A 12,427-nucleotide genomic window follows, 5' to 3' on the forward strand; every position below is an offset into this window, starting at 1 on the left:
TGTAACACCATTACTGATGCAACTGCACTGGCTTCCAGTTGCCTACAGAATACATTTCAAAGTCCTACTCCTGGCATACAAGGCCCTACACAATTATAACCCCACCTACCTCACTGACCTCCTAGAAGTCTACACTCCTGCCCGCCACTGAGATCCTCCTCAGCAGGCCTACTGCATGTCCCTAATGTGAACCTCAGCACCCAGGGAGAGGGGCTTTCAGCTACATAGCCCCAAGCTGTGGAATTCACTGCCAGACTACATGAGACATTGTGACTCAATTACTGACTTTAAAAGCACACTTAAAACATATCTCTTCAAGATGGCTTATGGACTGACTGACTTTTTTTTACTTTTTTATTTTTACTTTTACTTTTACTTTTAATTTATTTTTTTTGAGATGACTATAATTTTACAACCTTTTTTTTTTTGTTTATTTGTGAAGTGACCTTGGGTGACATGAAAGGCGCTCTAAATAAAATGAATTATTATTTGAATTATTACATGTTCCAAATGTAAAGCACTTTGAGCTGCATTCTGTGTATGAAAGGTCCTATAAAGCTTATTATGATTGTGTGGAGTAACCTGACTTACTAGTGCATATGGAATTATAACCTTCACACTGGAAACCGGGCTCTACTTAAACACGTTTAAAGACTGCAACATCTCTTTTTAACCACAACAGTAATTCTCTCTAAAATGTGCTGAGGGAATTGGTCTCAGTGGAAACCACTGGGATCGGGCTGACGACTCCTGACTCTCATAATAATGATCCAATCAAGCCAACCATGGGAATCAACGGTGAGTTTTCACATGGCATCGCAATCCCGTCACGAAATCTATTATAGCCTAGCAACCGCAGTCCTAGTCCCTTTACAACCGCTAAGCATTCTCCAGTTGTGTCTTCATTCATTTATTTAAATATTTTTTTTTCTCCTCGATTGTTAAGGGAAAAAAATACTAACTGAAATAATAGGGTGTCAGTGTGCCGCTAAGGGGGGCAATAAAAGCCAAACACATCATTCAAGCACCCAGCCAAGCGCAGTCTGTAATTACTCTTAGCAGTTGGAGAGAGGGGGGTTGTTTTTGAGGTAGAAGCTGTATGCTTCCTGGTTTAGAGGCAGAATGAGCAAGCATGCATGAGCAAAAGAGGGATGGGGAGGTATAGGTGTGTGTGATGGTGGTGGTGGTGATTGAGGTGGGGGGTAGTATTTCCATGTGATTCAACAATCATTCGGGGGTATACCGCTGTTCTGATGACATAACTGAGCCTGAATATAGTCATCGGTTGTGATGGGAGGCTCCCGGGAGTGCAGAGGCAACAAATGCTGATGTATGTCGGCTGTCAGTGCAAATACAATTTTGGGGGCCTTGAGATGCACACACACAAACACACACACACACACAAACCTAATGTAGTTGGGACAGTACAAATCAGGACATTACAGTAGAACACATCCTGCGATGCATGAATACAGCAGCCTACATAGAAATTGATTATAAATTTAGAGGCACACTCAAAACATTGTGCACTTTCAATGGGGGCCTGGCAAGAGGCGCCTTCAACTGGCTTATCCTTATGTGAAACTCTTATTCTTCTTCTCTAAAAACAGCTGCCAAGAGAAGATTAGCCTCATCCGCTTACTTCAATCTGGGATCTTCCCACTGTGACCATTCAGTGTCAATAAAGAGAACAGGCCGCTGTCGTTACTGGTCCAGTCGGACATCCCAGGGGCTAATTGGGTTTGTTTGGGGCAACTGCTTCTTGAGTGCCCCATGCTTGCTGTTTCAATGGGGTATCGAATGTGCCCATTTTGCGATCACGCTGATGCTATTAGCATCATGTGCTAGACTACTCCTCAAAGCAATGGGCCAAACAGCTCGAGGCAAACAGCCAGTTGTTGTTTTGGGGGGTCTATTATGTCCACATCATTCCTATTATTACATGGTTCTTCACAATGCAAGTAGAATGCTCCATTGACTTGAATGGGATTTCCGAAAGTTCTAGCAGTCATTATTTCTTGGGAAAGGACCTCTGAAAACAAGAATGACCGCTGTCAATGGCAACGGAGTTTGTGCTTGGAACTTCATTCAAAAGTGAAAGCAGACGGTTGATCAGCTGTGTTCTAAAGAATGTTTGATTCAAGTTCAGCGTGTGTTATTAACTATTTGTTTCTCAGCAAAAGCCAATCTACGAAACGGTAACAAGTGTAAAGAGACATATCATGGAGTTTATTTTTTCGTTTTGGCAAGTAGTAGCAGATAATAAAGCGGGATAATGTATAGAACGCTGGTCATCATGGGAAAATTAGTCCCTTCAGGGACTTATTTTCCCCATAATGACACGGAGTTCTATACATTATCCCTTACCTAATTTTCCCCATCATGAATCATTCTATACATTAATCCTACTTCTATTCAGTCAGAATCATCCTGAAGTGGAATGACCACTTCTAGCTGCCATCATCTGACAAAAGACCAATCAAATAAACATATACAATGATTAGAAGTAAACATAGCCATAACATCAAACAAATAATTACTAGCCAAAAGGGTTTATAAAACATGTCATAAAAACAAACCAACCAACTCATTCAGTTTAATATTGTATTATTAGAGTTAAAATGCTTCAAAGAAAAATCAATGGATGGCAAAATTCACTGGAGTAATTTGTCATGTGTGTCTCTACCAACAATAGAACACCAATTAGTGAAAAGAGGAACTAATGTTTGGCCTGGAACAGAATAATTTGCCTATTTATAAAACCTGAGAGAGTGAAGGTTCATTACAGCTGCTACTGAATTCTCAGTAGATTTCCATGCAGGCTGGAGCAAATGTAGCACACAAACTTTATGTGCATGCTGTACATTATTGCTCTTTACAATTCTCTCTACAAACTCTTCTACAACAAAACCCTTTCATAGCACCAGCATGTTCATTCTAAAAATAGCTAACCTAATGAACTTACACTGTGAAATTAACCACACCATGTCCTTTGAAAAAGAAACATGCTGCTATTTGACTGGTTTTGTAACCTGTTGCATGTTTTCCGAAGTCATAATGTAATAAGGATTGGCATGTTGAAGTGTTTTCAATTTTGTATTACCCATTTTTAATAAGTGTACTAATGCTGTAATTAACAAGAATGTCACAGTGTAAAATGTTGGCAAACTAGTTTGGCAATCACAGTGACAGTTACAGTTTAATTTCGTAACCCATCATTCAAAGACAGGGGATAATTGTTTCTATCCAACATCATTTACTGTCCACGGTAACCTATTGGTACAGATGGGTCTAAAAGGATATGTGAAGTAAAAATGTTTTATGAGGACATAAAAAGACAAAAAAATCAAAAACAAATTCTTAATAATTTATAATGTATTATTTCATTCATTAATTGAGTAAGTAACACATCCAATAGAGTACTAAAGCTTAAACGTCACGATGTCCGGGCAACCAGATTTTCTGTTCTAAACAACCGAACCTAGAAGGGTGTTTTCCATTGCTTCGCTGTGTTCTTTCTTTGAAATCGAAGAGGTGAAAATCACTAGATCGAAACATGTCAAGGCTTTTATGCATTCTTCTGGGGTATTGAAAGGAAAAGTGTGCGCTAGCATTAAAGATAAAGTTTATAACGGTAACGGTAAATTGGCCTAATCTGTTCTGATGACATAACGTTACTATTGTGGGGTGGCTTCAGACACTTGAATTGGAATTTATTTACAGACAAAAAAAAATTGGAATTTATTTACAAACCTGAAAAAAAATCGGCAAGTAGACTTATGAGACTCTGACTGATGATTGCATTCAGGAAGCACTGCACTATGTCGACAGCGGTTACACAACATTAGTTTGTTTTTTAAATAAAAAATAAAGACGATCTATTCTCAATAACTGCTTCAATCATCGGAAAAGCAACCTGGTTATCAATTTGCAAAAAAAATGTTACTTTTCTAAAAAAAACTTTGGTCTGGCATAGTAGTTTCAACAGAAAATTGGTTAATTGGTTGCTACAGAAACGTGATGTCACACTTTAGTACTCTATTGACCATCGCAAAAGCCACGCCCCTTATTGTTGCTATGCCCATCAAACTCAGACCAGAGTTGACTAGAACTTCAATGGTAGTTGTAAGACTGTCAATCCAAGAAACTCTTTTGGAGAGCCACGGACCTGATTTCATTTAGAATCCGTCGAAAGACCCCAGTATGACATGGAGACACATGTAGTGTTTAAAAATTCATATCTAGCTTTGTTGGGTGGCAAACTTTGACGGGAGGCGTATAATAAAACCGGACAAAAATCAAGGCTCCCACTGCATGGAGCTACTGGACTGCCATTGGCTCATCTGCGTTCGATGGGCGGTCAATTGTTCGGTCAATTGTTACACTGTAACAAGGCAGTCGCAGTAAACACTTTTGGGTAGTTTGCCTGTTGCAGGTACACTTCATTTTCATATGACCTTTTATCAACACATTCTCAATATAGAGTTTGTTTCAACAGCATATTCCTAGGCTCTGTGGCTGGCTGCTGCCCTGCAGAAGCGCTTGTTCCATAGCAACATGAAAGAACTGCATGGTGGGACTTCATCTGAGTTGCACAAATCCCTGATCTGTCACCGTCAGCATGCGTTCACACTGAGCTGGAGAGGAGAGAGAGAGAGAGGGAGGGAGGGAGGGAGGGAGGGAGAGATACGGTGAGTTCCTCCAGACTCGATATGAAGGAGGGAAATCCTTGACGCCGGCGCTCATCACATCAGAGCATTATACGTCGTGCTGCACTGAATGGCCCCTCTAGAAGCTCGGCCGCTTGGGTCCACATTGGTATTCCTCCCGCTCATTTTCATGTGAGGATGTTTGAGATGGGAAACGTGTCTGAGAGCCTGCTGCAGAGGTCAATCAGTTAACACGACACATTAAAGATTCATGAGTTTCGGTTGTGGGGGCGAAGGACCGACAGAGAGTGAGAGAGAGAGTGTGAGAGAGGGAGAAAAAAGGGGAGTGAGAAGTGAGAGATTGATAGATGGATGGAGAACGCTGAAGAGGAAGAGAAATGACACCATTGAGGAGAACTGAGTGAGAGTGAGACAGACAGATAGAGAGGGAGATAGAGCGAGAAAGAGAGACAGGGAGAGGGAGAGACAGTCATCCATGCCATCCTAAATCATTCACGTCTGGAAATACAGCTGACAGTTATGTCTCACTTCCTTCTCCTTGGCTTCCTGAGCCAGGATACAGTTCTACCCTCCAAAACACAGAGCACAAACACGGTGGGGGGTTGGGGGGGGTAGCATCTGTTTGTCATGCCTCGTCTGGTGAGGCTGCTAACAGTCAGCCTCAGGAACCATCCTGTTGTCATTAATAATAGCATTGTGGTTAGTGTGACATATGCAATAAAAATGACAAAATAAATAAATAAAAAAACAGAAAGACAGGGGAAAAAAAACATCCAAACAAACAAAAATGGGAAAATCCACCTGCTGCTACTTTTATTCTAGCACACTCCGGATTGTGTTGTGAGCATACTGAGAAGTAGAGCCTGGATTTTGTTAATAACTGGAGCATTGCAGCCTGCTGTGTGGAGACAATATCCTGGAGCACGCTGACTAGGTGAGGGGTGCCATTTTTCTGGCTAAATGTGCTAACTACACTTTTCTGTGTAAAAGCACATGGGGCAACCTGTGTGAAGACAGAGCATGTGGAAAACACACTGAATGGAACCATTTTAACATTTTTGGAACAATCAATGCTACTCTTTTCTGCATGCCCAGAAGGCGAGCTCTGATTAAAACATGAATGGCTTCTGGCTAAGTCAACGGAGGCCGTGCTTAGCTGACAACATGCAAGGGCTGCCATTTTCCTTGGAGCGCCAGTCGACCAAGCTCATCCAAGCCACTTTCTAATGAAAGCTCATTTGAATTAAGGGTGTGTCATCGCTCCTCCATAGAGTGCAACAGTGCATTCCTCCTGTCAATAGTTCCTATTGAACAGGCCAGTGGAAAAAAGCCAGGGGGAGAAAAACCCACGGTTGCATTTTGTTCATAATATCTCATTATGTTGGCCGAATAAAACCTCTGGAGTTGTTAGCTGAAAAGGCCGACTCACTGCTCCTGTTGTTTTCAGAGGTAAACATGATCAGAGACGTCAGTAACACCCATGCTTTAATCTTCACACTGATTATTTCTAGAGGAAAAACACTCTCACCTGAAAGGAAAAACAGAGTTAGTTTAAAAAAAACTTTGCCCCCCCTCTCCCAAACACACACTCACACACTCAATTCCCCCTCCCCCAGTTTTCAAAATAGCTGATGCAAAATAACAAGCTGCTGAAGTATAATTAGGCGAAGCAGCACTTGCAGGAGATAAACAAGTGAATGATTAAATCCGTCGATGGTCTCATCGGATTGAAGGCCAGGGCTGCCAGCGTGGAGGCTCTGACTCGGTGGATCCCTGTTGCCATGGAGACAGCGGGACAGTGACTCCAATCATTTATCTCCCATTCTCCCGCGCTGCTTTTTGTAGATCTGCGTCTGTGATATATCCTGATACCTGCGCCTGTGAGTCTGTGCCTTGCATGAGGATGAGAGGAGCCTGGAACATTCCCAATGAGTTTCAAAGGGTTATGTGGGAAACGGTTCATCTGGTGCTACTGTGGTCTAGAGAAGCCTTGATCAGGATTGAATTGCATGTTAATAAGCACACATTCTTTATTTAGCATTACACAACTGTATCAGAAAACACCCACGACACAATAGTTTTGTGACGGCCACACACACTAAAGCTATATAGTTATGGGTTTTAGTTAGTGTTGATATGGATTAATGCCCTTTAAAGTGTCCCTTGGGAAACTCAACATTATGAAGTGGCAGAATGCTCAAGTTGTTTACTGGTAAACAAGGAGACAACAGTAACACCAATATATAATAATGGCCTTTAAGGTGTCCCAGGGGAAGCGCCACTGTACTTCACATTCTAGAACTGATTGCCCTCCTCTAATGCATTATTTTGGTTTATTGGCACACTAAAGGTTCCATATGTTCTTTCTACCCGCTATAATAAACCACACCTGACAAAGCAGACAATAACAGCTTGAGTGAAATGAAAAGATTCTTTATTATCGTATTTTTATTTCTTTATTTTGTCACATTGTATGTCATATATACCATATATATGACATACATATATTTATGACATATATATTCATATTTTTTGTACAATAGAGAAACAACATAGAGATGACACACTATTTGGTTTCTAAGTAGAAGCTTTTTTTGTTAAATAGTGGCATATAAATCATCTTTTTTCTTCCGTTAAATCAACATCCCATCCACCATAGTCATAATTCTTACATATATTTTTTTTGTATTCACATTGTGGTTTTTCAATATTTCAGTGTTTTTGAAATGTCAAATGTCATCGATCACGCTCTCCCCTACTGTCCCTTGTGCAGTCCCCGAGAGCATGTCAGTTTGTCTGTCTGTCTGTCTGTCTGCGATAGGTCAGTTTGTCAGAAGAAAGCCAACGGTCCCCTTCTTCTCTCTCTGGCACAGGCGGGCGAGAGTCTGTCACCACGGGAACAGCCATTCAGCTTGTGTGGGCCGTGGTGGCCGTGGCTGACCCGTCCCTGTGCTTGGCGGACGCGGAGGGGTCTCTCTGTGTTGACGACACGGAGAAATCGCGGGGGCCACTGCCCTCTGCCTTCTTGCCCCCCATGTGGGGCGGGAGAGCCGGGAGCTGGGCGGGGCTGTGGGGTCTCCTGGCCCCAGCGGGCTGTGGTCTGGCCGGGTGCTGCTGCTTGCTGGGAGCCCCTGGCCCTTGCACCGCTGGGGTCACTGCCGCCGCTGCCGCCGAGACCACAGTGCTCACATGGGCCGTGCCCGTGCCGGATCCCGAGGCTGTGGTGTAGGTGACAAGGCTTTTGTGTTTGGACGTGACCCCTGACCCTACTCCCGCCCCCAGAGGGCCCGACAACCAGCGCATGATGATGAAGAAGATGATGGTGGTGGTGGTGGTTATGGTGGTGGTGGTACTGGCTGTGGCTCACTGCCGCCTCCGCTGATCCCAGCGGAGTTTCGGGGACGGACCCGAGAACGGTGGCGGGGCAATCAGCTGACCCCGAGTCAGTCCCCAAACGGACGGCTCGGCGCTCGCCGGGCCCTGGTGCACGGCCGCCGTGTCCCTGAACAAACGGGATTATAGGAACGGAAACAGAGTGGGAGCTGGATGCAGAGGTGGAGAGAGAGGGGGAAGAAGAAGAGGAGGAGGAGGAGGAGGAGAAAGAGGGAGACGAAGATGCAGTCCCCTTGTCCAGACGGGTGCACGGGACCCTGGCCAAGCCTCTCCACCCCTCTCTGGCCTGGACGGGTAAATCCCCAGTTTGCATATTCAAAGACGGCTGCCGTGGCTCCTTATCCTCTTCCTTCAGGGATTTGCACCTAATGGACAAAGACAAAAAAAAAACGGAAACAAGAGCAGAGGGGAAGATTATTGGCATCGCATTCACACTATGACTTTTTATTTAATTAATGGCTTATTCAGGTGAGACAAAAAAAAGAAGGGGCAATGTTTGGAAAATCCTATCCATCCACAATGCTATCTCACCATCACCCCAGCAGTAGCAGAAAAAAAGGTGTTTTCTTTCTTTTCATCAGGGTAAAGGGGAATTCATAATCTGTGTGTAATTATTTTTAATCTCCCTGCATAGACCTGAGCGTATTTGCCGGTATTACCGCTTAACTCTGAACTCTCTCTCGCTCTTTCATGACAGGGGCCCCCCTTATCAGAGATTTAAGCTTTTTCTTCCATCAAAGCTCACTCATTTTCCCCAAACCCAAAGTCCAAAAGTCTGGAAGGGACTGCCGTGCGCCGACTCCCTTTTCGATTGATGGATGGTTTTTGATCCGCGCCTGCAAAGGCTTCTTATCAAACACGGCACACCTTGCCCAATGACAGTCGCCGAGGAAGGGGGGGGGGCTTGGTATCACACAAACTCCGAACTGGGACAGCGCCTGGGAATAATGCTGAGGGATCATGAAAAATGTTACCGAAGGGCCTAAGCAGGTTATCCCAAAGTTTGTGTGTGAGGTGGATGTGGGGATGGGGGTGAGGGTGGGGGTGGGGATGGGGGAGGCAGGGGGAAGGTGGAGATGCTTTCCTGTGAGTTAGAGTCAGCTTAATCTCCAACGGCAAAGGGGCGAGATAAACTGCCTGTCTCTCTGGCCTTTACACTCACTTTCTACCAATACAGATGCAAACACACACACACACACACACACACACTATATGCATACATGCAGACTGCAAGTGCCATATCAATGTAAAGGTACTACTCTCTTCAGTGATGTTTAGTGGCACATTTCACACAAACACATTAACACACACCAATACACACACAGTATTCCTATTCTTAAAGACACATTCATACATCTTACAGTAGTTGCCTGTCACCTTACAGTACACACACACACACACACACACACACACACACACACACCTCCATGTGACTGACAGGCTTTTTCTGCAGAGTCAGAGCCCTCTGAACGGCAGCTGCGGAGAAGTCGTCATTGTTCTGGCTTCCTGACTTCAAAGGGTGGCAAATAACGCAGCTTAAATAATTGAGTCCCATCTCCCCCCAATGCCTCTTGCTTTAAAGTGTATTCTAGCTGGAGGTTAATCCGGCAGATCTGAAACCATCTCTAAAAATAAACTGCACCGGTGGCAAACTCGGTCTCAATCCATATTTCATCATTGACAGGTAAATACATGTTTTCCTGCTAGCTTATAATGAAACTGACAAAATTCTACGGGGGATTTGCCTGTCAGTGTAAGCTGCATGGGGAATGGCTGTCGTCGTGCCCATCTCTCTCCCCCTCCCTCCCTCCCTCTCTCTCTCTCTCTCTCTCTCTCTCTCTCTCTCCATCTCACCCTCTCTCTCACTCTTTCTCACATTCTCTCTCCATCCCTCGCTTTCTCATTTCAGAGAGACCAGAGGGTGTCTCCATGGCAACAAGGGAGAGGTTCGAGGGTAGTGTTGGTGTTTTAAGGCAGCCACTGAAATAGGTCAGTCCAGCCTTGGCTTGTTTTCACTCTGGCCTGGTCAGAGTTGGAATTGTGGGCTTCACAGAGTCCCCCTGCGTTGGTTAATTAACAGTTCTCGTTTCCCATCTTAAAGGCGCCTTTCAACCTCTCCTTTGGACAGCAAGGGGAAACATACAAAGGAAGGAGGGCTTTCATGCCCGTGAGGCAAAGTGTTATGTATTCATTAATGAACCAAAGTCTGAGATTTCTTTCTATGAAAACCACTGGAGTATACTGTTTTGGGGTGCGCATCCATCTGTGTGTCTGTGTGTGTGTGTGTGTGTGTGTGTGTGTGTGTGTGTGTGCACGCGTGCATATGTGTGTGTGTGTGTGTGTGTGTGTGCATGCATGCGCATGTGTGTGTGTATGTACAGTATGTGTGTGTGTGTGTGTGTGTGTGTGTGTGTGTGTGTGTGTGCACGCGTGCATATACGTGTGTGTGTGTGTGTGTGTGTGTGTGTGCATGCATGCGTGTGTGTGTGTGTGTGTGTGTATGTACAGTAATGTGTGTGTGTGTGTGTGTGTGTGTGTGTGTGTGTGTGTGTGTGTGTGTGTGTGTGTGTGTGTGTGTGTGTGTGTGTGCATGCATGCGTGTGTGTGTGTGTGTGTGTATGTACAGTATGTGTGTGTGTGTGTGTGTGTGTGTGTGTGGCGTGCATATACGTGTGTGTGTGTGTGTGTGTGTGTGTGTGTGTGTGTGTGTGTGTGTGTGTGCACGCGTGCATATACGTGTGTGTGTGTGTGTGTGTGTGCATGCATGTGTGTGTGTGTGTGTGTGTGTATGTACAGTATGTGTGTGTGTGTGTGTGTGTGTGTGTGTGTGTGTGTGTGTGTGTGTGTGTGTGTGTGTGCACGCGTGCATATACGTGTGTGTGTGTGTGTGTGTGTGTGTGTGTGTGTGTGTGCATGCATGTGTGTGTGTGTGTGTGTGTGTTTGCAAGTGCCTATGTTGGTATCAGCATGTGTGCACAGGGAGAGTGTCTCATCCTCCCCGGCCCTTAAAAGAGTTTTCTAAGCCCCAGTGCAGCACTGTTTAAGAATGTAAATTATGGAAATGGGTCAAATAGAGAGAGTTTGGCAGCGGTTCTAGTTTACAAGTCACTGTGAAGCTAGATCAAGTTGGCATGGTAATGAGCACATCAGCACTGAGATCTCAGAGTGTGAGAACGTACTGAAGCGATGCCTCTCTACCCTAGTGTTCTCTCTCTCTCTTTCTCTCTCTCTCTATCAGTTTTTTGGTGTTGAGCGAAATCGCACCATCTCCAATGTGTCGGACGGAAAACAGCTGGGACTTCACGCTGGCTGGCTCGCCACGTCCATTGTCTGATGATTTGGGCTTAATCGGTACCAGTAAATGGGAATTTCGCTTGGGCAGCTTCGAGACGCTGCCGCCGCTGGAAATCAAATTATGCCCGAGTGCAGTTTATACGCTCGTATCTTTACGTTTTTTTGTTGTTGTTGTTATTGTTGCAGTTGCTGCTGTCATTTTTTTTCTCGTTTTGCCCCTCTTTGCTGTGTCCTCCTTTAATGACCTCCGAAGTGGTTAGCTTTTTCTTTCCCAGTGAGAACATAACCCAGGAGAAAATACAAGAAAATGGCCACATTTCTGAAAACAGTTGTTCTGCCCGATTATCCTCTTTTTCCAGAGCCACTAAGCAAAGACTCGGCGGTGAAGCAATTATAACTGCATTTCGCCGAAACTACAGGCCCATGTTGTTATGGACTATCTACATTTTAAAATAAAATGTCTGCAAGTACCACTCGATGACCTCAAGTACCTCTCTATTATTCAAAATATTTTTCTCCCAGCATCAGTTCCGTGGCTCAAATAAAAGGAGCTTTATGAGCAATTGAACGTTCTTATGGCTCACGCCTTTCAATTTAGAGCCATCGATTGCAGCCGTAACAGAGTTACACTCACCTCTTCAAGGACTCAGTCTCTGGGGTCTCCACTTCCTGCAGGTGTCTGTAGGCGTGGCCGGAATCTCTCACGCCGCCAATCAGATTGTGCCTAGTCCTGCCGATGGGCGGGGTCCAGTGTGATGCTGAGCGGTTATTGCAGCTCCTTCGCTTCTGGGACGGGCTGACAGAAAGCGATTTGCTCCTGCGAGTCACGAGAGATTAAAGCAGAGAAAAAGAAAAGAAAACAGTGTCACAAAGACAAACTAGTCATACTGAAGAATGGTGATAGTAGTTTGAAAGTATAAACCAGAGCGTGACTTTCTGGCTAAGTGTGGCCGACAGTGCTAGGCAAACTGTTAGGGAAACATTTGGAGTTGATGGTGATGGACTAATCCCCAGTGGGCGATTTCTGCCTGTGCACTGGACCTAAAAAAGTCGTTGTATAATCAGAGATG

At 44.6% G+C, this 12,427-nt stretch overlaps 1 protein-coding gene across 1 annotated transcript in view; it reads right to left on the reverse strand.

Moving 5' to 3' along the window:
• Positions 1 to 7,087: 7,087 nt before the first annotated feature.
• The window catches only part of nrg3b (neuregulin 3b), a 167,792-nt gene continuing 162,452 nt past the window's right edge, over positions 7,088 to 12,427 (reverse strand). The window contains 2 exon segments of the mRNA XM_048234092.1: positions 7,088 to 8,428; positions 11,992 to 12,174. Coding sequence (XP_048090049.1) covers positions 7,501 to 8,428; positions 11,992 to 12,174 — 1,111 coding nt within the window. The 3' untranslated portion in view covers positions 7,088 to 7,500.

This window comes from Alosa alosa, chromosome 22 (genome assembly GCF_017589495.1).
Source record: "Alosa alosa isolate M-15738 ecotype Scorff River chromosome 22, AALO_Geno_1.1, whole genome shotgun sequence".
Classification (NCBI taxonomy): domain Eukaryota; kingdom Metazoa; phylum Chordata; class Actinopteri; order Clupeiformes; family Clupeidae; genus Alosa; species Alosa alosa.